The following is a 25,023-nucleotide window of genomic DNA, read 5'->3' on the forward strand; positions in this document are numbered from 1 at the left end:
TAGAAATGCAACCTCAGACCCACTGAATTAGAAACTCTGAGGGTGGAGACAGTGGTTTTACCAAGTTCTCTGGGTGATTCTAATACACTCTAAAATTGAAGAACCACTGCCTTAAGCTTCATCGTATGCTTAACCTCTTATTCCAAAGTCGTAAAACTCATTAGAGGTAATGTATTCTCTATACTGCACAGCATGACACACTCTATAGAACCTGGCATTTGAAAAACAATGGATACAGATGAGTATTAACTAAATAGGAATAACAAACTATTACAATGGTAGTGTTCAGTAGGGGAGCTTGAACTGTCTGAGAGCCACCAATAGGTTATGCCTGTCTTGTTTTTTCTCTAACTTCTGAAGTTCTGATCTAAGGCAGAGACAGTATAATACAGTGGTTAAGAACATAACCTTCAGACTGATATTCACTAGCTGTAGTAGGACCTTGGGCCAAGTGACGTAATGTTTAAATGGCAGTCTCCTCATCTGTAAAATGAGGGAGATAATTCATAGTGGGTTGTAAAACTAAATAAGGTAATACACATGTATAAAGCACTCAGTATAGTGCCTGGTACATGGTAGAAACATTGGACTTAGGAGGGGATGGGATACTACAGTATTAGATGTAAGACTGGTGCTTGGAGTGTTTTATTCTGTAAGCATAGGGCAACTGTTGAAGAATTTTTAACTACGGAATGACATGATTGTAGAAAGTTTACTATGGCTTCAATGTGGATGATAGATTGGAGGGAGTTAAAAAAAAAGTCATGTTGAAGAAGTTAAGACAGTGGTTCAAGAAAAGGATCCTGAAATAATCAGGATTAATGATGATAGTGAGGAAGGAACATACTAAAGAAGTTTTAGGAACTTGAAATTAGAGTATTTATGAATAATTAGATGAAGAAATTAAGGGGTAGGGAACAATTTAACTTACGTAGGGTTGGACTGGAATTTGTTTATCCAATCTCAAATAGATTCTGGTTGTTATCCATTTTTGAAAACAGTGATTCATACATTCATCTGTAATCAACTCCTAACATTCAGAAAGGTGAAGGTTGTGCACTAATGCTATAACAAAGAATTGCCGGTTTTTCTCTTCTATCTCTGATGAAAATATTAGTCACTTTCATTAGTTCAATATTCAGTTGTCTAGTTAACTATGACCATGCTGTTCATTCAACAAAGCTTTTATGCTTGCTTTTTAAGAAATTATGCCTTACTAAATTCATTGCCTGTTTTCATTGTTAATGAGAGTAATAAACAGTTCAGAATACAGAGATAGCAGAGTTAATTTAAAAATATGTAAATAGAAATTTCTAGATTATCCACTTGCTGACATATATTTTTATTTGAAAATTTTACATCTGTGCCCTAAACTTGAGCTATTAGAGTTGCTTTGTTTATTTCTTTGTCATTAAGAGTTAAGGAAAAATCACTTTCTGTGTTTAAAGCTTTCTTACTATGTTTAAACATATTTTGGAGTTAGATTTTTAGAACTGGAAGATACTTCAGAGCTTTTATCGTACAAATGTTTGGGTTTCTTTTTATATATGAATAAAAGCAGGCCAGAGAATGAAGTGGCTTTGTGAATAGATGCACAAAGTCTCAATTATTCAGTTGTAGAGGAAACATCTGGACCTAATATGATCTTTAAGAAATTTTCAGTTTTCATAGGCGGTTAAACTGTAAAATATTTTAGGAGTTTTACTGTATTTTAAGGTTTAATTACTGTGAAATGCTCTTTAAAAATTAGGAAGAATACAAGTTATAGGCTCAAAGGACAAGGGGTTAAGGGAAAAAATTACTTAATTAGGATAAAAACCTCATGGGGAAATACTGGTTATTGTCAGGTAAATCTTGCTGATGCAAATAAGACAATAGGTACTGATAGGTTTTCTTTGTCTGCTTTTACTAATGGAAGAAAAAGCATGCACTGACTCAGCATTCAAGCAAGTTCAGGGATATTAAAGGAAAGACATTATCTATCATGATAGATTATCTATTTCTCCCTTTCATTTGCACATATTTTATCTGAGAATAATGTTATACAGGGTGTCTTTAAGCATAATTTGAGTGTATCAGAAAAGAAACCAGAGGAGTTGGCAACTACCTCCTTTTTATCAGGGTGAGTACATTGCTTGTTTGGGGACGCTATTGACAGATTAGAGTTTTCCTGAAGCCCTACTGGTGGCACATTCCCTGGGAAGTCTTGATTTTAGATATAAAGAGTCAGAGGGAAATATTTTCCTCAGGTCTGCCAGAATTAGGATTGGCAGAAATTGAAAAGAGTGTCTGCATTAAAATGGAGAACATTAGAGTAGTAGTGAGAAGTACCTATGTTTGCATTTTGAAAATAAGTACAAACTAGTAAATATTTGTGCTTCATAAATTTGTGAGTAATATTTTAATAAAAAGTGAAATAGTGCCAAAATTTTTTATGTTTAAGGCACTGGTTCTCAACTGGGGTAACTTTGTCCCCCAGGGGACATTTGGCAATGTGTAGAGGCATTTTGGGTTGTCCGATCTAGGGGGAAGGGTGCTATTTGTATCCAGTGGGTAGAAGTCAAAGATGCTGCTACATATCCCATAATGCACAGGACAGCCCCACAACAAAGAATTACCTGACCTAAAATGTCATTAGTGCTGAGACTGAGAAAACTTGGTTTAAAGACAGTTTAACAGTTTTGATAGTGAAGCAATAATACAAAAAATCATTGTTTACTTAAATTGAAGGACTAGTGGTTAGGAGAAAATAATAAGCTTTTTAGTGATAGCCTAGGAATCTTTATGATGTTAAGAAACACCATAGGGCCCGGCCGGGCGTGGCTCAGGGGTTGAGCATCGTCGACCTAGGATCCAGGCGATCAGGGTTCAATTCCCGGTCAGGGTACATGCCCGGGTTGCGGGCTCGATCAATGATTCTCTCATCATTGATGTTTCTGTCTGTCTCTCTCCCTCTCCTTTCCTCTCTCTGAAATCAATAAAGATATATTAAAAAAAACAAAACAAAACAAAAACACACCGTAGGCTTTTTTATTTGCACCAAATTAAAACTAGTGTAAGGTAATTAAATATACTTCTTTGAATCCCTTTTTAAAAATCTCAGCGGAAATGGATATCTTAGTTATATTAAAATTAAATCTAGCAATTAATTATATCTGTAAAGAGCTCATGTCAATTTGCACTTTAACAGTAATTTTGGCTATAATTGTATATGAAGTGTCTTTGAAAGAGACTGTGCCATAATGGAGTCATAATTTAAGAATTCTTTTATTTCCTTATACTAAGTACTACATGGTTTTACTGTAATGGTTAATTGAATACATTTAAGTTATGCCGTAAATGAATATTCTACTGTATTGAAATGTCCCTTTTATGAAGTTAAATTGTATTGAACTTGTGATTTAATAAATATGGGTGATTGTAATTTATTTAAAGATATAAAGGAATGAGGTGGGGCAAATTATTTTACTAAATTGTATTCTGTTATTTAGGAGACTAACTGTGTGGACCCTGGTAGAAAGCTTAATAATATCAACTTTTGTTTTTAGCTCAACAGAAATAGATGATATGCTTAGAAAATCTACAAATCTGCTGCTGACCAGAACTTTGAATAGCTGTTTACTGAACCTTATTAGGAAACCTCATATAGGTTTGACAGAGGTAGGTTTATAGACAAATGTTTCACTGTGTGGAACAGTTATTATAAATTATTTCTGAACACCAGCCTGTAAAACTAGCTATCTATTTTAAATTTATTAATAGAAGTGGATTTGTTTTAAAATAAAAGCATCAGTGTAAATTTAGGCAATGTGAAGGAAAGGGATTTTTACATTGGCAGTAGATATAGTAGCCACCCCTTATTCACAGTTTCAGTCACCTGCAGTTCAAAAATATTAAATAAATAATTCCAGAAATAAACAATTCCATCAACAATTCATAAGTTTTAAATTGTGCATTGTTTTGAGTAGCATGATGAAATCTCATGCTGTCCCACCCGGGAAGTGAATCATCTCTCTGTCCAGAGTGTTCATGCTGAATTTACTACTTGTCCCTTAGTTACTTAGTCACCGTCTTAGTTATCAAAACAACTGTCATGGTATGGCAGTGCTTGTATTCAGGTAACCCTTATTTTACTTTAAGGGCCCCAAAGTGCAAGAGTAGTGATTTTGGCAATTCATATATGCCAAAGAGAAGCCATAAAGTGCTTCCTTTAAGCGAAAAGGAGAGAGTGCTTGAATTAACGAGGAAGGAAAAACAGTCATGTGCTGAGGTTGCTAAGCTCTATGGTAAGAACCAGTCTTCTGTCTGTGCAATTGTGAAGAAGGAAAAAGAAATCTGTGCTAGTTTTGCTGTTGTACCTCAAACTGCAAAAGTTAAGATGGAAAAGGCATGACATCTGTGGGTGGAAGACATGAACAGAAAATGTGTTCCAATTGACAGTAACATGTTGTGCCAGAAAGTATTGAAGCTTTTAGCAAGAGATCCCCTGAAATGAGTGACCACATTCACATAACTTTTATTATAGTATAATTGTTCTATTTTATTATTACTGATGTTCATCTCTTACTGTGCCTAACTTATAAATTAAACTTTATCACAGGTATGTATGTGTAGGAAAAAACAGTATGTATAGGGTTCAGTACTACTTTCAGGAATCCACTGGGATATGGGAATGTATGCCCTGCAAATAAGGGACAACTACTATAGTTGAAGGTATTGGAACGTATATGTAGATTTATGATTGCCAGACCATATGTGAAAAATGAAAATACTCACTTTTTTACTTGGCAAATGTATGAAATATAAAAAAGTACTTTGAAACATTATTTTAAATTAATTGGCAGTTAGACTCTTTTTAAAAAAATGATAGGATTCATAATCAGTATTTGTAGGAGGTTTTTGAAATCAGATAATCAGCTATATCCTATAATGCTATAATTATGCATAAATGGTACAGTTACTGGAAGTAATAATCCTGGTTTAAAAAATCAAATGGCTTTGTGTACATGTAACACGCATTTTACCGGATATATTTTGTATTTTCTAGCTAGTGCAAATCATCATAAACACAACACACCTGGAACAAGCTTGCAAATACCTTGAGGACTTTATAACTAACATTACAAATATTTCTCAAGAAACTGTTCATACCACAAGACTTTATGGACTTTCTACCTTTAAGGTATGTAAAAATCTGACCAAAGTTTTTATTTCAATCAGTGTAAGCAAACTTTTAAAAATGAAAGACAATTTTTATTATATACATGATTCCATTATATTGAAAATTAGAGGTAATCATTGTCAGTAGTGAACAGATTAATGTCAGTTCCCTTTTGGAATTTTAAACATCTTATTAAATATGGAGAAAAGTATATTGATTTTCTACAGCTGTGTTACAATTTGTTTATGTTTTGAAGACCTCCAGTAGTGCTGAATTGGTCTCAGTGGATTTCCATTAATGTCTCATAATTCAGTAAATCATTTTTAGTGGATTGTGTATATGGGTGTGTTTGGAAATTAAAAATGTAAGATGAATTAGATAAGTGTAAGATTTGCTTTATATCCTTAATTGGCTCTGATCTGGAGAAAAATAAATATCTTATTACTTGTTATTAAAGTCCTGCTTTCATGTGAATGGAAAGATTTCTGTTTGTATAATACCATGGGATATACTGAAAGAGTAACAGTTGCTTTAAACAGAATGGAAGATTAAATACTTTCATAAACTTGTTTTATAAACTGTTTTATTATTTTATTTATTTAGGATCATATAGATGAGACCCTGGCATAGTCTTGTAATATAAATCTCTTTGCATTGAGTATTTCACTGAACTAATATAAACCACTTACTGATCCCTTATCTGTAAAATATGCTTGCTAGTTTAACCTCACAGCCCTTTATAAGTTTTCTATTAAAAAGAGCTCTTATCTTTCTACTCTTGCTATATTATAAATTACCTAATTTCTCTCCTAAAATTATGGTATAATCACTGTTTAAAAATTCTGTATATTTGTATTTAGAAATAACTAATTAAATGTTAACAATAACCAGACTTTGAAAGTCTAGAAATGACCGTTGGTTTCTAAGATTATCTGCACGGCCCCCAAATCTTATGCTCCTCTGGTGATTCTTTAGCTCATGTAGTCATCCTGATCCAGAAGACACAAATGCAGATAAGACCTGAGTGAGCACTTTGATAAAATTAGTTATTAAAACTAAGACAGAAGATGGACAAAACATTCATTCATTTACCTAGATAGGATACAGTACAGTAATTAAGGGCATTTACTCTGGAGTTAGACTGCTATGTGACTTGGGCACATTTTTTAATTTTAATGATTCCCAGTTTTGTTACCTATAAAATTAGAATAGCAATATATTATCTACCTCATCCAGTTATTGTGAGGATTAAAGGGGATACTTAGTACAGTCCTATTTGTTGTGCATCATGTGTGCTCTGAGCATTCTGTTAGGCTATGAGAATGTAAAAATGTACCCCTGCCTCTAGGAAGCTCATAGGAGAATAAACCATGAGAAGACACTTGACGATATGGTCTGATAAATACCATAACATAGGGGGAAACTCTGCAAGGTTTTGCACACTTATTTGTCCAAGGACAAGTTGATTCCTTGCTTATATATTAGATTTTATACTCTTTCTTTTTCTTTAGTGATTTCTGTCCTTATGCCCATATGTTCCTCATAGGCTGTCAAAAAAAGTTATTTACTAAGGATTGAAGTTATAAGCATATTTAACTGTTAACATTAAATTTAATAGGCTTACTTTGCACCCTGATTAAAACATGAATTGCATTGATATCTGATATATCTAGGGGTCTTCAAGCAATTTTCTTATCAGTTATAACTCAGAGAACCAAAGATACTGGAACATGATGCTCTCAGACTGAGGGATCTTGGAACTACACTTTTCAAAATCTTGCCTATTGGGAGGAAATGTTTAGAAGTGTTAGCTCTGGTTTATCATCCCAGTGTTCCCTTAAGTTGTAGATATTTGGCTGAAACTACAATTGCCATAGATTATCCCTTGGTTTTCTTAGAAGTCAAGAAATCAAATTTAGCCCTTATAAATAGTTGAGCATCCTTGTTATTTTTGTTGTTTGTTTTATTTTCACATAGAACTCAGGAAACCCTTTCTGTTTTATGAGAACAAGAGCGGTTTCAAGTTCAGTAAACGAGGGTCAAGTATTCAGTTCTACCTTTGGTCTATTTTAAGAAGAATTTGTCATAAATTATGATATGAGGAAGCAATTCAGCATCCAGAATTGTTGAATCAATATTAAAGTGAATTACTAAGGGAGATATGGGGGAATTTTCATGCATAGTGAATAGTCAGTCTGTTGCCTCTTTCACAGAGATTAAAGTACAGTCTTGATGGCAGACACTAGCATGCATTGCTTAGTTAACCTGTTAGCCAAGTTCTTTTCAGTCTAGTGACTCTACCAAACATATTCCTATTTAGTTGCTTAATGATTATGGAAATAAGCACTTACAGGATCCTTTTACCCACACCTCCTTTTGCTTCCCCTGCAAAAAGCACATATGCACACACAGTGCTTGATTTATATCATATTTATTTTATGAAATATATAGATTATCTTGTTAGCTTCCCTTTTCATTTTGCTAAATCTATGCGTGATACAAAAGAGGTAAAAATAAGTAGTTTATGCCCTCAAGCTGTACCTCAGCTTTTTGAAATTAACCTGAACCCACACTGAGAGCTACTTCAAACTAATTTAAGACTTCTAACAGAAAAGATTTGCATCTGAAAGAGGGGAATTAGGAATGCCATTCCCTCTTTAATCTGTGCAGTACAGAAATGACCCTGTTCTTTTTCTTTGGCATCAGAGCTCTTTAACTTTGCTCAATGGAGCTTTTCCAACCACTCTGAAGAGTCCTTCCGCTTTGAGTACTGTCAGTGATTACAACTGTAAGAGCCTAAAGAAGGCATATGCTTCTGATTCTTTTTCTAGTTTACCTTTTTTTGAATCTGTTGATTACTATGTAACAAAGTCTTTTTAGGATTATGGCTAAAGTGACAGTGGTAAATTGCCTTATAAAAGTACAGATTCAAGGCATTCCTCATCAAAATATCAGCAAGTTGTTTTGTGGATAGCAACAAACTAATTCTTAAGTTTATATGAAGAGGCAAAAGCCCCAGAATAGCCAACACAGTATTGAAAGAGAACAAAGTTGGAGGGCTGATGCTACCTGACTTTAAGATTTATTATGAAGACAGTGTGGTACTGGCCAAAAAATAGACACATAGATCAATGGGACAAGATAGAGAGCCCAGAAATAGACCCAAATAAATATATTCAACTGATCTTTGACAGCAGCAAAGGCAGTACAATGGAACAAAGATAGTCTTTTCAACAAATGGTGCTGGAACATCTGGCTATTCACATGCGAAGAAATGAATCTAGATACAGACCTTACACCATAAACAAAAATTAACTCAAAGTGGATCATAGGCCTAGATGTAAAGTGCAAAATTATGAAATTCCAAGAAGTTAATATCAGAGAATATCTGGATGACCTTGAGTGGCAATGACTTTTTAGATACCACACCAAAGGCATGATCCATGAAGGACATAATTATCAACTGGATTTTGTTGAAGTTAAAAACTTTTGTTCTGCAAAAAGGCATCATGAGAGAATGAGAGTACAAGCCACAGACTGGGAGAAACTACTTGTAAGAGAGTAATTTGTTAAAGGACTGTTATTCAAAATATACATACAAAGAACTCTTAAAATCAAACAATAAGAAAATGAACAATTCAATTAAAAAATGGGCAAAAGGCCTGAACAGACACCTTACCAAAGAAGATATACAGATGGCAAGCATGTATATGAAAAGATGCTCCTTATATTATATTATTAGGGAATTGCAAATTAACAGTGAGATACCACTGCATACCTACTTGAATAGCCAAAATCCAAAACACTGACACCACAAATGCTGGTGAGGATGTGGAGCAACAGGAACTCTCATTCATTGCTGGTGGGAATGTAAAGTGGTGTAGCCTCTTTGGAAGACAGTTTAACAGTTATAAAATTAAACATACTCTTATCGTGCAAGCTAGCAGTTACACTCCTTATTATTTACCCAGGTGAGTTGAAAATTTATATCCACACAAAAATTCACACATGTGAGTTTATGGCCGCTTTAATTTTAATTGCCAAAACTTGGAAACAACCAAGATGTCCTTTATAAGTGAATGGATAAACTGTGGTACATTCAGACCATGGAATGTTATTCAGCACTAAAAAACAGTGAGCTATCAAACCATGAAAAGACATGGAGGAATTTTAAGTGACTTATTACTAAGTGAAAGAGGCCAGTCTGAAAAGGCTACATACTATATGATTCCAATTATGTGATATCCCAGAAAAGGCAAAACATGGACACAGTAAAAGGATCAGTGGTAGCCATGGGTGGAGGGTGGGAGAGAGATGAATAGATGGAGCACAGAGGATTTTAGGGCAATGAAACCATTCTGTATGATACTATAGTGGTGGCTACATGTCATTATACAATTGTCCAAATCCACAGATTGTATAGTACCAATAGTGAGCCCTAATGTAAACTATGGACTTTGGGTCATAGTGATGTAGGTTCATTGATTGTAACAAATGTACCACTCAGGTAGGGCATTTTGATAGTGGAGGAGACTGCAAATGTGGGAGCAGGTGATGCATGGGATATCTCTGTACCTTTCTTAGTAAGAATTTTAATTTCTCATTTAAATTACAGTTTTTTCAATTACTTTACATATATAAAGTTGATTTATTATTACATTGCTATAACACTTGCAATATTCTTGACTAATTACATTTCAACTCTGATTACTTATATGCTTTGTGTATAGTCTTTTGTTATTGGTGAAGTGTTCTTTTGTACAATTTCTTGTTTTGTTGTGCAGCTTGATTGTCATTTTTTAAAAGCAATGCATACAACATTTATTTCTTTTGTTACCTGTTACTGCCAGCTTCTCCTCTTATCTTTCACCATTAGAGAGGGATGCATAAAGCAGTTTTATGCTTACAGCTGATTTAATACATTTTAATTACATAAAATTCTAAAAGGTAGATCAGAGAAAAGCAAAACTTAAATATTTATTGAATAGAATAAACAATTATGTCAATTATACAGAAAAGTAAATAATAAGGATGCTGCTTTACCAGAAACATAAAAGCTAACAGAAAAAGAAAAAGCTTTTTTTTTAGTTTTATAAGCAAAAGGGGAAGATCAACAGAATTTATAGACTACTCAACCCCTATGGATACATGAAAAGTGCTCAGCTTTCTGTTTTTCTGTAATTTATCATCAGTAATCAGTTAATTATAGCAAGGACCTCTTATAAAGGTAGTAGGAAGCAGAAATAGAATAGGAAAGGAAATGGTTGAGGAGTACTTCAAAAATCTATATCAGATGATTTGCCAACTTGATGACAAACCACCTAGATTACCTGAGAAGTGGCAGATGCTACGACAAAGCCCCTAGCCATTCTTTTAACACTTTTGAGGTATAAAAGTCCTTGAAAACTGGGGCACTGATGATGAACACTGGGGCAAAATGCAAAGTGGTAAGTAAGCATTTTTATATTTCTTTGAAAAATTGGCATATAAGTAGTATCATGAAGGTGTGTGATGGCCATAAGCATTTGCCATCTTAGGTACCTGCCTCCAATGCTGTTGGGGAGATGAAAGAGAAATATCTATTACTGCCTTGCCTAATGCGCATAAATATGATCCCTATTTCCATTCCACTACTGGTTCATGTTTAAAAAATCATCCTGTGAATGTTTAACACACAATTGTTTTTCTCCCTTACATGCAAATAACTACAGTAAGTTAAGCTACCTCTGGCAGTTTGGATGGTTTGAGATTCTGATATTCTAATTGTTTTCATACAGCTCACCTAATAAACACTTATTGAGCATTACTAGGTATCCAACACTAGTAGGTATAAGGAAACGAGTTTGTTTGTTTTGTTTTTGAGCACCAACTGGGTGCCAAGTACTGTTAGGTACTTTAATTATAGAAGCTCGTATCATGTTCAAAACTGAGATAGCGATGATGATTCTCTTTTCGTAGATGAGAAAACTGGGATTTACAAGTTAATTTGCTCAAGATGTAAAGATAAGTGAAATAGTGGAAATTAAACTCCTTTCCGTTTTCTTAAACCCCTGGCCTATATTCTTTATGGGCCATTTCTCCACTATGTCTCCTCCCCTTGAATCTGGGCAGGCTTGTGACTGCTTTAACCAGTAGAGTACAGTGAAAATAATGTTGTGAGACTTCTGAGGCTAGGACAAAAAAGGCAACGTCATTTCCACCTTATTGCAAGCATGGAACACACATGCTTAGAGGCCTGATCTGCGATATAAGAAGTCCAAGTACCCTGCAGCCACCATGCTGTGAGGAAGTCAAGCAACATGGAGAAGCTACCCATCCCAGGGGCCAGACATGTGAGAGAAGAAACCTCCACATGATTCTAATATCCAGCCTTCAAGTTGTCCCAGCCGATGTCCCAGATATAATGGGGCAGAGTCACCCCACTGTTCCCTGTCTGCATTCCTAACTCAGAGAACCTGTGAGCATAATAAAATGTTTGTTGCTTTAAGCCAATAAGATTTGAGGAGTAGTTTGTTACTCAACAATAGTAACTGGAACGGCAAGTGACATAAAACCTTTCCAGCCCACATGATCTCTCTTTTTTCTTGTTTCTTTTCTGGAGAAGAGAATGTTTGGAGATCCTTGTTCTGCTATTTTGCATCATACCCTTTATTTTTTTTCTCCTCTGAAAAGCTAACTTTTTTTTTTTTTTTTTTTTTTTGCCTTTTCAGCTTAAAACACCAGTGACTATTTTATTTCTTCTTCTGTGATAGTCCAACTTAATTTCTCTCAGTGAATCAGTGGATCGTGGTGGTCTTCTGCATTCTTGACAACTTCTGTTTTTCTACTTTTTCTCTTAAAGGCCTTCTTAGAGCTGTGAGAACAATTCAGAATTAATAACTCATAATTATCTTAGCACAGTAAAGGTGACAGTGAGGTTGGAAAAAAACAAAGTACTGCCAGCCAAAAAGCATTTTCTTGGACTTTGAATAAATGACTAAAATCTTAGATGAAAGAAAAATATAAAACAAAATTGAGAATATTAAGAAAACTTGTTTTATTATCTGTTTCTATAACTGTTTCTTCTTGTTTGTTGTTATTTTGTCCCATCAGGATGCTCAGCATGTGGCAGAAGGAGAAATATACACCAAACTTAATCAAAAAATTGATGAATTTGTTCAGCTTGCTGATTATGACTGGACAATGTCTGAGTCAGATGGAAGAGCTAGTGGTTATTTAATGGATCTTATTACTTTTTTGAGAAGCATCTTTCAAGTGTTTACTCATTTGCCTGTAAGTATAAATCTTTTCAAAAAGTTATAATTTTGCTTACTAAAGTATATTTTAGAATTCAATTTTAGTTTGAGGTTTATTTGTTTAAACCAACTTCCTAGCTTGAATATATTCCCTCTTCCATTATTATAAATTAATTTGTGAAGACTTCTAACTTTCCCATTTGTTTGAAGTTTTAATTTTTAACTGAAATATCTACAACTCTCTTCTCATCAAAATCAAAATAAAACTGAAATTGGCAGTGTAGACTTAAATAGAAATAAACTCTAATAGGAGTAGTTTTCATAAAAGTCAATAAAATCAATGGCTTTTCCAGTTAGAAAAGCATAATAAATTATGCTTTTGGATATTGGATATTCCTAGGCCAGAGATTAAAAGTAAAATAGGAGCATTGTTCTATTCCGATATATAATCATAGTTTATATCTTGAATAATCAATTGCTGGACCCTTAACCCCAAAAAACATATAACAGGGATATTTGAATGTGAATAAGCTGAAACATTGGACTCTTCAGATGAGGAATGCAAAGACCAAAGAGATTATGGTGGAATGAACATGCTATCTTTAGGAATATTCAGGAATAAGAGAACTGTTAAAATGTGAATGCAGTAGTTTTTGAACAAATAAAATAGGAAAAAAATTTTGTTGACCCTGTTATCTCATGACAAGATATAGCTGAAGACAAAAATAAACTAATTTGAAGCCTACCGAACTGTCTCCAACTGTCTCCCTTGTTTAAAATGGAAAAAATTATTCTCCTCATCCTATCAGGAGTTGCTCCAAGGGTCCATTAGACTAGTTTAAGGAAGGTGTTACTAAAAAGAAAAAAGAAAATATCTTTTTAAAAAAATGTATCTTTATTGTTGAAAGTATTACAGATGTCCCCTTTTCTCTCCAAGAAGAAGAATATCTTAAAAGAGATAATAATGATGGATCTGTGCCAAAGAACTTTGTGAAACTTACCCAGGGATGATGATATATTTCTAACTGCTGTCCTTTAGTTAAAAAGGGAAACCTTTATATATATTTAATTTTTATATCAACTAATTTCTAAAAATTGCTCCTTATAAAGTATGCATTAAATAATTATTGAATTAATTTGAATTTATTTTGTCAGTATGAATCTCCATGCTTCTAGCCAAAAGCAATCCTCAGGAGTAAACCCATACTCATGCATGCACATGTACAGAAATATACACACATCATGTTTTTATGCTGTAATATCTGGTTCATAGGTTGGCATGAGGTGATGGGCAGGAATTTTGTGCATAACTGGTAGGGTTAGGAGAGGTTGTATGTTAGAAATGTTTGGGGTAAAAACTTCACCTCAGGACACTAACATCTGGAGGGAAATCCAATTTTCTCATAGGACATACTGGTGTGATGTTGAGAGAAACACACTCCTGGCCTAACTAGATCACTCATCTGATTTTTTGTATGGCTTTAGATGAGTCTTCATATGCCATTTTGAATTTTTATGTCACCCAGCATGGCTTTTTCTAAAATGGAAATAAATTTTTATATAATGTAGATCAACAAATTTAATAAATACAGTGCATGACCAAATAAAAAATTATAGTTCACAATTAAGAAAAGAGAAAATGGTCCTAACAATGTAGTCTTATTTAAGGGTTGAACTATGAGCATAATTCCCAAGCAAAAATATTAAATTATTTACTGTGGTAAACTTTAGAGTTAATAATTATATTTAGGCTTACTGTATTAATTCTCTAAAACCCTGAAGTTATGTAAAATATTCCACTAGATTGTTTTCTTTCAAGCAAAGAACAGAGGCAGTATTATTAAACGTATTACTTCGCCATATGTGTTTATTTCTCTGCTGGTTATCTTAATAAAAAAAAAAAAAAGAATATCTAGTGATTCCATGCTATGAAAGATGAGGCACACGTGGCAATCTCTCCTTCCCCCTTTTCCTCCTGTTGATTGTTACATTCTTTTATTTTTTCTGTTTATTGTTTTTTATGTAAAATAGTTATATTCCTAGTGTTTGATCTTTCTACTTTAGTCAGTATCTTAATTCTCTTCTATTTAAAATATAGGCACTAGCCTCCTTTCCCTCGTTCTGTCAGTTCTTCATTTGCTGTCTTCTGACTGCTCCAGAGCCTTTTGTCTCTAATGTGGACCAGTTGCTCTCTGGGATCCTTAGATCATGCATAGCTGCTTTCCTGGGACTTTCCATGTTGAACTGCCTCAATAACTTCCTCCAAAGGGGGAAGTACATTATTCGAGTCCTTGCATAGCATAAAATACCTTCCTATGTCCTCGTGTTTGACAGTAGTTTAGCTGGATATATAATTCTAGGTTGAATAGCTTTTACTCTGATAATTTCCTTTGTATTCCTTTATGGTCCTCTAGCATCCACATTTTAGGATCTGGTTTTTAATCCTTAACATTCTGAAGTGTCAAGTGGAGATGTGAAGTTTTATTTCATTTACTTAGCTCTTGATCAGTGGCCCCTTTCTTTCAAAAAATTTGTGTCCTTATTCAGTGCAGAGAAATCTTCTATGATTTTTAATATGATTTTGTTCCCTCCATTTTTCTGTTCTCTCTTTCCTGAACTCTCATTAGTTACATGTTAGTTTCCAGATTGGTCCTGTGTGTCTTTTATCTCTCCCTTCATTTCCTATTTATATTTTTTATTCTATGTTTTGGGAGATTTTCTCAATTTTATTTTTCAGTCCTTCTATAGACTATATTATTAATTATACTTTTAATTTCTAAGGAATCACTTCTGTTTTTAAGGATTTTTTTTTCATAGAATATTTTTTCTTTAAAAAAGAGAGATATATTATCTTTCAAATGTCCTTGAGTATTAGAGGTTTTTTAAAAGGCATTTTCTGTTCCTTGAATTATTTCTGTATGCTCAAATAGTTTTTTATTTTATTTTGCTCATTCTCTTTTAATAAAGAAGTCCTAGAGAGCTTACAGGGGTTTACTCTGCTACTATGTAAATACTCCATTTTTTGATAGGCTTTTCCCCTTAGTAGGAATCTGACTGGGGATTTTTAATATAAATTTTGGGGGCATTTTGCCTAGGATTCACCTTAGAGTGAGCAGGGGTGGAGCTAGCCACAAAATTGTGGTCTCCTCTTCAGGGCCTACATTTAATTTTCAAATTGACCACAATTTAATTTCATTTTTCCACTATTTTCTGGCAAGAATTACATAACCTTTAAAAACAAAACCTGCTATCAATTTAAAGAATAATAAATACAGCAGACTATGTTTAAGTATATATATATTTACTTAAATAAAAAAGTAGTTTATTGTGCAATGTTGACCTTCATGGATGTGCGACCTGTGCAGTCTCATGGAGTCTTCAGTTTAGAAAAGTCCTGCATGTGGCTTGGTGCTTCGCTGTTACTGTCTTGAAATTTTTAATAATTTTTAATCAAGGGACGCCACATTGTTAACTTTGCACTGAATTTCACAAATTATGTCACTTTCTCTGCCTCTCTTTCCATTATCACCACACCATGCCAGGGAGGTATAAATGGAAATAATTAAAATGGACTTTTCTGAGCCTATAGACTAATATATGTATATGTACAGTATTCATGTACATACATATGCACATTTACAAATATCCTATAACTTTACTCTTTAACAGCTATAGATGAAATAGACTAGATCATTGGTGCAGGCTTTATGAGCAAAGTACCATCTTGGACAGGAAGACTCAGTACTAAAAACAAACGATAATGCACCATCTGGCAGGTTACTGGCAGATGGTGACAGAGAATTCATGTTTAGAAAGTTACTTGAGTTTTTGCAGATAGGAATGGTAGAGTTCCGGGAATGCAAATGGTATCCTCCCTTTAGCCTATGTTCCACAGTAGACTTTGCATTCAGTCAGAGTAATTCTCCACATGCCCCCCTCTCCATACCCATGTCACAGAGCATGCTAATCAAATGTGGCCTCTCACCAAATGACTCTGGACTCTGGAGTCATTCTTAGAAGGTTGAAACGTAAATATCAATTGTTGAATGATGAAGGCCTACTCTTCTATATTTATGTATTATGGCTATGTTTATAATATATCAGCCACAAACCTACATGTATTAAGATAGAGACAGTTGGTTTGGATGACATTTGTCCATTTTATTAATGATCATGTGGACACCACCTATATTATCTAACCTGGCAACTTCTTTGCAAATTTTAGGTCATACTGGGGCTGTGAAATTGTACATTTTAATGATTATATAGCCTTGACACTCTGAGCTGGATTTTATGTAAAGAAATGGGGATGCCTATGCTATCACAAAGCTGTTGCTTTAATAACAGTTCCTGGAATGCTTCCGTTTTTCCATCTTAATTCTGTGGCTTGGCCTCATACGCAGTTACCACATGGGAAATTACAGCTCATCTCTAACTTCCCTTGCTTTTCTTACATTTGCGAGTGAGAGAAGTTATGGGGCCTTAATATTTTTAACAATTCCCTAGTTAAACATATGCCTGACTGCCCACTCTGCTGTTTCAAGTGGATTTAAGGTTAGGAATAATCTCTGTCAGTTCTCAATCAGCATAGACTAGCTTCCTCTTCCTGCTACTCTGGGCCGAAGTGCCTGCGCTTTCACCATTTCATCTAGATTCCTGATATTATCAGTAGCCTGGAAGCAGAGGCATTTCTTCAAGACCTTGACCTCTTCTAGACTTTTACTGCTCTGCTCGTCCTTGCATTATCTTTCGGCCTATTAAAATTTGTTTGACGATATCATGGGACTTCAATGCAGAAAGCTAAAAATCTGGGCATTACGTGTCATCTAAGGCCATGTTCCAAAGATTGTTTTTAAAAAAAGGCCCAACTGGCATGAGCATCTACCTATATGATCCAGGAGATTCCGGTTCAATTCCCTGTCAGAACACATGCTCGGGTTGCGGGCTCCCCAGTGGGGGTTGTGCAAGAGGCAGCTGATCAATGACTCTCATCATTGATGTTTCTCTCTCTCTCCCTGTCCCTTCCTCTCTCTGAAATAAATAAAGATATATTAAAAAAAAAAGAAAGGGAAAAAGGACACCAAAGTTTGATGAGCCTTTTGGTTGGGATAAGGAAGTTTTGAGTGAAATAGATATATGCCATATATTACAGGTGTCCTGAAGTTTTCCCAGTTTGGGGAATTTCTCCCCTAACTTTAAGGTACTAATTGCATCCTATTTAATCTGTGTGTGTGTATGTCTCTGTGTGTGTCCATGTCTGTTAGTCCCAAGAGGAAGCATTTATGTTGCTGTCTCATATCCTTATGATTAGGAACTGTTAGCAGGAGAAAAGCCTGAGGAAGGGAGAATTCATAATCGTGGGGATTGTGGTTAACTGGTGTGGTAACCAATTCTTTTGGGGCTACAACTACTTAGATAGGGACAGAACGAGAGTGTGAGAGGAATATAGAAGTGCAAAAGAAGTTATTTTGGAGAGTGTTGGGGGAGTGAGTATATTTTGATAAGCCTATGAATGTTTTTGGCATAATCTCAAAAATCTGTCTTCAAGATGGTGTTAAAGTTATTATTAAAACTCACTAAAGGAATTCATCTTGATATTTAAACCTTATAACTCATCCATTCTCTATTATTGGGAATCTGAGACATTTCAGTGTTATACATTTCAGTGTTATACAGAGTGTTCAGCCAGAAAATAGATTAAAACCTATCTTACTACGTAGAGGAAACTTTTGTGCATTTTTTAAATCATCTTGGGGAAATTTTCATGTTTTATACTAAAGTTTTAGGTATGTTTTTCCCCCTGATTTAATAACATTCTTTCCATTAGAGCGAGATGTAGTTTCATATAGTAAAACTTTGGATTAGTGGTTCTTATATAAAATAGAGGTAAGAATAATAGATTTCTTAAATTAATATGTCTGCTTTTTAACTAGGCATCTTTTTTCATATTTCAATTGAGAATTTATTTCTAATTTTAGTGTATACACATTTGATGAAAGTCTTTACTCTTTCAGTCTATGTGTTTTCAAAGGACATAAAATTGTGTCTCTTTAGGAGACTGATTCATTAAAATACTTTCCTTCCTCTTTTGCCTTCCTTCTGAAAGACTGTTTCACAGTCTCATAACCAAAATTTATAAAGCAAACTCTGAGAGGCAGTGAGTTTGAATACTATAACAGCATTTTACTGCTTTAAGTTAAATAACTTTAAAAAATTAATAACTTTAGACAGCCATACAGAATCAGAATTAATAAATTCACTTACCATTGTTAGATTTAATTTTCAAATTGACCACAATTGAATTTCGTTTTCCCACTATTTTCTGGCAAGAATTACATAACCTTTTAAAACAAAACCTGCTATCAATTTAAAGAATAATAAATACAGCAGAATATTTCTAAGTCTATATATATTCTTTTTTACTTAAATAAAAAAGTAGTTTATTGTGCAAAGTTGACCTTTTGTAGAGATATAAAGGAAAATAGGCTCTCTTGGGATCATTAAGGAAAGTAGCCCAATACAGAAAGAATGGTTGTGATTTCAAGAGCATGTTTTTATCTTAATGTACTTGAGAGAATGAGAGCAGCATTGAAAAATGCTTTCAAATAATTACTGTTGAAATCAAACCTTCTTTTTTTATTAGATCTTTGAAATAAGAGAATGGTGGGACAGAAATGAAAGCTTCAAATGAAAATTTAGGTGTGTTGAATTAGTTTTAAGCACTCTACATTTCTCTTGCTGTTATATTAGAGTAGATCTATCGAAACATTACTTTGAAATCAAAACAGTTTCGAACCATATTCTAATAAAATGTGTTGTATTTTTGTTATCATGTCATTTTATGATATTTCAAAGGAAACCGTAGCTTTAGCCTAATCTATAATAGTAAATTATTTTGGAAATTTGGCTTGACATACAAACAGATGTGTTTTCTTGATTCCTTTTAAACTGAGGGTTGCTGATTTGCAGTTTATTGTTCCTGTGATTGGCATTAAAAGCCTTATTTCACAGCTTGCAGCAAGGGACTATTGGGTAAAGAGTGGCTGTGTTCCACAAACTAAATTCAAAAAGTGTCAATCAAGGTCTCACATAGGTTACTTAGAGAATGAGCTTCCTTACTGATTTCACCAAATGTCGCCTCATGCTGTCTTTGATTGGCACAGCCTGGCAGGGAGGATGGATGAATCTGTCACCGACTGGTTAATTGTGTTGCTGGTCGCAGTCTGACATCAGGTCTTTGACTCTTAAGTGGCTCAATACAAAACAAATTAGCAGATTGTAGTCATATTTCTCATTCTATATGCTTTGACTTTGTTGAATGCAGTCCATAAATCATATTGACTGACACACAAGTAAATGATGAAAGCTGCTTTTGAGACATGGATCTAGAAAGCAGCACTGTGAAGGTGCCATGGAAGGATGCATATGGTTGACCCTCTGGGAATTTCCTAGGAGCCAAATGTCTCTTTACCACAATTGTTCTTAAAAGAAAAGCTTTTGGGTAATGCAAAAAGGATCTAATATGTCAGCAGATTCTCTTTTACAAGTTCCTTTGAAATATAAGAAGTTTGTCTAAGGGTGTTCTCTCTTTGCAAGTTGTTTTTCAGCAAAATGTTAGAGCTGGGTAAAAAAGTAGTTACCTTTAAAAGTTTGGCAGGTGTTTTTACTTATTATTGAACTTTGTGTTGTTAAAGGGAAAGAAAATGTTACTATTAGTTGCAATGAATTCTTCAGATGAGGGCAGCAGAAATTTCTAGGTACTTGAAATATATTAAATGTGCTTTGTTTTTTCAGTCACTTCACTTAATTATTTTGGCTTTGTTATAATGTTAAAAACCAGAGCATCTCTAATGAAAAAATCTAGTTTCTAAAGATAATTGTAAGACTACTTAGATTACTTTTGTCCTAAAAAATGATACATTATTAAGAGCATCAATAAAAATAGCAATAATAGTGTTCAGAAAGGGGTATTTCAGTTATATCAAAGTGTACTCAGGGCTACAGGCATCAGAAATGAATTGCTGAAGATATTTTTTGGGGTGTGCAAATATTTGGAAAATTAAAAATTTTCTGTCTAAAAGTAAGTATTAGATAAAATTTAAGAATTTTGTTTACATTTTATAGTTAGGAAGTAGACATTTAAAGAAAATAAGGTATACTATTTAAAAAAATTTAAGAATCTGAACCTTGATATTAATTTCAATTTTGAGCTATGCAAAGAAAATTTATTTCATTTGAAGATTTATAAAATATTTTACAAATATTTTAAACTCCTGTCCTTGAGAACAGTGAGCCTATGCTTAATATGCATAGTCAAAGAATTTTAATATTAGAATTTTATTAATACATATGTGATTTAAACAAAAGGCTAAATTCATGTGTGTGCATGTATGTGTGTGCACGTGTGTGTTTGTTTTTTCATTACCTGTTTCCACTAAATTTATGGAATAGCCTATATTTCTGTACTCTTACCATCATTTTTGGCTCCTGGACCATTGCTATATAGTCATTTGTAGCATCTGAACCCATGTTAAATGGTAAAGATCACCTTAAAATAATACCACTTATATTGTGCAGTGTCTTTGCTTATGAAATGAGTAATAGTAATTTTGTTTTGGAAATTTATTAATCTGCTTTTGTAGTTAGTATATTGTAATAGCAACATAAATAGGACACGGAGCTGATTTAATAGAGAAGTACATTAAACTAAAATGCACTAGTTATTCCATTAGGTCTAAATGACATTTCCATTAAGTATTCTCAAGCCTATTACATTGTAATTAAATTGCATGCCATTGATTTCTCCTTTCTCCCCCCCCCCCCATTCATATTGATATTATTCTGCTTGGGGAATGGAGCTGCATGTCTCCCAGACTAATTCCTCTTGGGTTTGGGGGATTTGGAAGCATGCTGGGTTTTGCATTGTTTGTTACATTCCTTTTTGGCAGTTCATCAGTATCTGTCAAATATATTGTTTGCATTGGCTTTAATCTCTAAAGTTTTTGATTGAGAAATTGACATTCCATTTCAGATACGCAGTTTTCCACTGTGCATAGTGTCTAAATGCTAAAGACTCATTCATAAAAGTTGCTTGTTTCTCATCTGACTTTAAATGTGTAACTTCATGAACAAATGTAGTTCTAGTAAATATCATGAAGATATATTTATTTATTTCTTTTCTAACACATCAATTTTATGTAAACATTTTTTGTACCATATATGTTTGGGAGATACTTTTCACAATTTTGTAGCTTTCTTTGTCTTTGTGATAGGTAGGAAAAAATAATTATCAGATATCACTGGGTAAATGTTTGTTAATGCAAATTAGGCAGAACATGGCACATCTTCCAAAAGTCATTATTTCTAACCATATTTATAGTCTTTGAATCCTATCTTGGGAGTCAGTTTATCACCAAATCACATAATTGTAGGTTGAAGATAGTCATCCTAGGAACAGTATCATGCTGGAAAACTTTAAAAGAGTCCTTATATTATTTTATTTTAAGCTTCTGGTTGAAATACAAAGCCTGTTTAAAGAAACAATTTATACTAAAAGTGATATTGTGATTCAGCTATGTAATCTAAAGGATAAACATTTAAAATTATCATTTTTGAGAAAATGTAGCCTTAATTAAGGCCATCAGTGAAAGTTCATGTAGTGTTTTAGTAACTTATTATAGTAGAAACTCTTTTCTAATGTTATATATTTAATGAAAGAAAACCACAAGTACTTGTAGTTTACTTAACTACATATTTCTAAATTATCAGATGATTTTAAACTTACTTTTTAAAATTAAATGTGGATCTGTAGATGATTTTGAAGTCATTAGTAGACAAGCCTTTTTTTCTTGCTAATTGAAGCTATGCTACAAAGTAATGTTCTGTTTAGAAGTAAGAACTTATGACAAAGTATATTTTGAATTTAGGTACAATTTAAATAATAATAACTTAAGTACACTGTTTATTAACTTCCTTTATTCTGGCTGTGTTAATTTCATAAAGGAGAGCTTAAAGAGCATTATATAAATGAAATGTTCTGTCAGTATGACAATAATTTTATGTCATAAATGTCATATTTTAATGTGTTTTAAAATACTTGGGACATTTCAAGAGATCTGAGATAATTGTTGTTTTACTTGTATTTTAATTTTCCTGTGTGTAGTTAGAGTTTTAATGATATTTATGTCCTGAGAGGGACAAGTGAACAAGAGTATTGATTTTAATTTCTATGCTAAAAGGCATAGCCACTCCGAATACAGAAACAGAAAGACCAATAAATCACTATTGTACCCAAAAAAGGCAACAAAAGAATGCCAGGTATATAATTTTTCTGATATTTTATGAAGTGTTTCTATGTTTGTTTCTTTGTTTGTTTATTTTTTGGTTTGGCTGTTTGTTTTAAACAGGGGAAAGTTGCCCAGACCGCTTGCATGTCAGCCTGCCAGCATCTGTCAACATCCTTAATGCAGATGCTACTGGACAGTGAGTTAAAACAGATAAGCATGGGAGCCATTGAGCAATTTAACTTAGATGTCATACAGTGTGAATGTAAGTACCTTATTGGTTAAATCTCATTCGTTTCTAGGAATCTATATTTAAATTATATGGGGGGAAAAAGGTATATAGTTGGATAGTCTAGAAAGGAGAAAAAAGGCCTAATTGAGCTAAACTTTCAGCAACCTTAGAAGCACCTTCCTTCCAGGAAGAGAAAACTATCTTGGCTTCACATTTAGGGCCTCTAGAGAGAGGCACTGAAGTGGCCGTCCAGACAGGGATCATTAAAAAGATGGTGCATTTTCCCCTATTCCTTCTTCTGGTCATAGGTGAGTGAAATTACTCTAAGTTTGTCATTCTTCTTTTCCCTGTAAATAACTTTTTAGATATTTGCTGGAAGGATGATCTTAGGACCCTGCATTCCAAATGAAGCTTCTTTTATATTCTGAAATGTTCATTCTTGTCCCCAAAGAGTTTCTCAAGCCTTTGCCATTGCCATTGTTTTCCACTCTATTTTCTTTAGGTAATGAGGTTAGCAGATTCCATAATCTAATGTTGACATTAGCCAGTTAGCTTCATAACTGGATATGCTATTTGGTTATTAGCCTTGTCATATAATTAACATTGCTCCTTGATATGGTTTTCTCACCCATAGATTATAACTCTTTACATGCAGGACATGATCATATGGAGCAGTGTTTAAGCAGCACTTTCAAATGAATGGTGCCCTGATTAGATGATGAAAATCTGTGGTTGACGATTCAGTCAGGCACCATTGTTAATAAATTGAAAATCAGTGGGGCACAGGAAAGATTATAAGATATTTGTCGGAGGCAAGTTTTGCAATAACATAGTTTGTGTGAAAGACATTAAAAAGTTAAATGTCAGCAGATTGCAACTGAAGCAGGAGTGACAGATTTTCCCCCCCAAACAAATACGAAATATTTGTCCACTGTGTATAAGGCATTCTTCTAGAAAAACCATAATTAATATTAAAAAGAAAAATTATGTAGGGTCTTTGATCAAGCTCAATGGTTTATCACATACACACACACTCACAAATAAATTTAAAAAACTCTGGATTGAAGAGTACAGGCACCTGTTTCAATGCTGAGTTATTGAGGAACTGGTGAGTGTCTAGGTGTGAAAGCCTTGGTCTTTATTCATTTTGGATAAAGACTTAACCCACCTCAAAAAAAAAAAAGATAAAGCCTGTTTATAGATTTTTGTGTGTGTATCAGTGACCTCAGGGACTCTAATTCTAGCCTTGAAAAAGACCCATGTCCCCAAATGAAAGGATTCAGGGAAAATCCTGTAGTTGATATAAGAATACTTAAATGTCCTCTTTTCAATAAAAGAGGGAGGGAGGGATGGACGGAGGGAGGAAGAGGGGGGAGGGAGAAAGATTGATTTGTTGTTCCACTTATTTAAGCATTCATTGGTTGATTGTTGTATGTGCCCTGATTGGGGATTGAACCCACAACCTTGGTGTATCAGGACGACGTTCTAATCAACTGAGCTACCTGGCCAGGGCCTAAATGTAAATGTCTTTTTAAAAAATAAGATGGAGCCTGGAGGTGGGGTGGATGCGGAGTGGAGGAGATCAGTGGGGAGAAAAAAGGGGGACATCTGTAATACTTTCAACAATAAAGATAAATTAAAAAAAATAAAAATAAATGGAATGCTTACTTTTAGTGTTATACTTTTGGCTATCCGAATTTATTCCTGGTTTTAATGGCATTTAAGGTATCAGATTGAGGCTACTTTGCCCATGTTTATTTCCAAGAAAGGGAGAGGACTAGATACTGCTTTATATAAAAGTAGGGTGATTAATGTAGAGGGTCAGTTGGTCCAAGAGGCTTGCATCCCACTGCTGCCAACCACATGTACCATAAAGTAAGTCTAAGGGCGAAGAATCTTAACTCTAAGACCCTTGCTTGATTCCCAGCCTAAGTTCTTCACCACCTGAAAGACCACTAGGTGGTGCTCTTAGTCACCTGTTCTAATGACATCCAGTAAACAGGATACTTCCTTTGCTTAGCCAAAATTTGAGTTCTAACCAGCTGCTTTAAGTCTTCAGATCTAGCAAGAAAGAAGTGATCAGAAATCTGTTCAGTATGCAGACTATTTGGC

General features: G+C 34.0%; 1 protein-coding gene across 2 annotated transcripts in view; it reads left to right on the forward strand.

Annotated features, from left to right (window-relative positions):
* EXOC6 (exocyst complex component 6) overlaps positions 1-25,023 on the forward strand; it is a 120,403-nt gene that overhangs the window by 62,663 nt on the left and 32,717 nt on the right. For both annotated transcript variants that reach the window (XM_081157625.1, XM_081157624.1), the window contains exons 16-19: positions 3,549-3,660; positions 5,048-5,182; positions 12,254-12,433; positions 22,803-22,944. In XM_081157625.1, the coding sequence (XP_081013751.1) occupies positions 3,549-3,660; positions 5,048-5,182; positions 12,254-12,433; positions 22,803-22,944 (569 nt within the window). The remainder of the gene's footprint in view (positions 1-3,548; positions 3,661-5,047; positions 5,183-12,253; positions 12,434-22,802; positions 22,945-25,023) is intronic.

The sequence above is a fragment of the Miniopterus schreibersii genome, assembly GCF_964146895.1.
Source record: "Miniopterus schreibersii genome assembly, chromosome: 14".
NCBI lineage: Eukaryota > Metazoa > Chordata > Mammalia > Chiroptera > Miniopteridae > Miniopterus > Miniopterus schreibersii.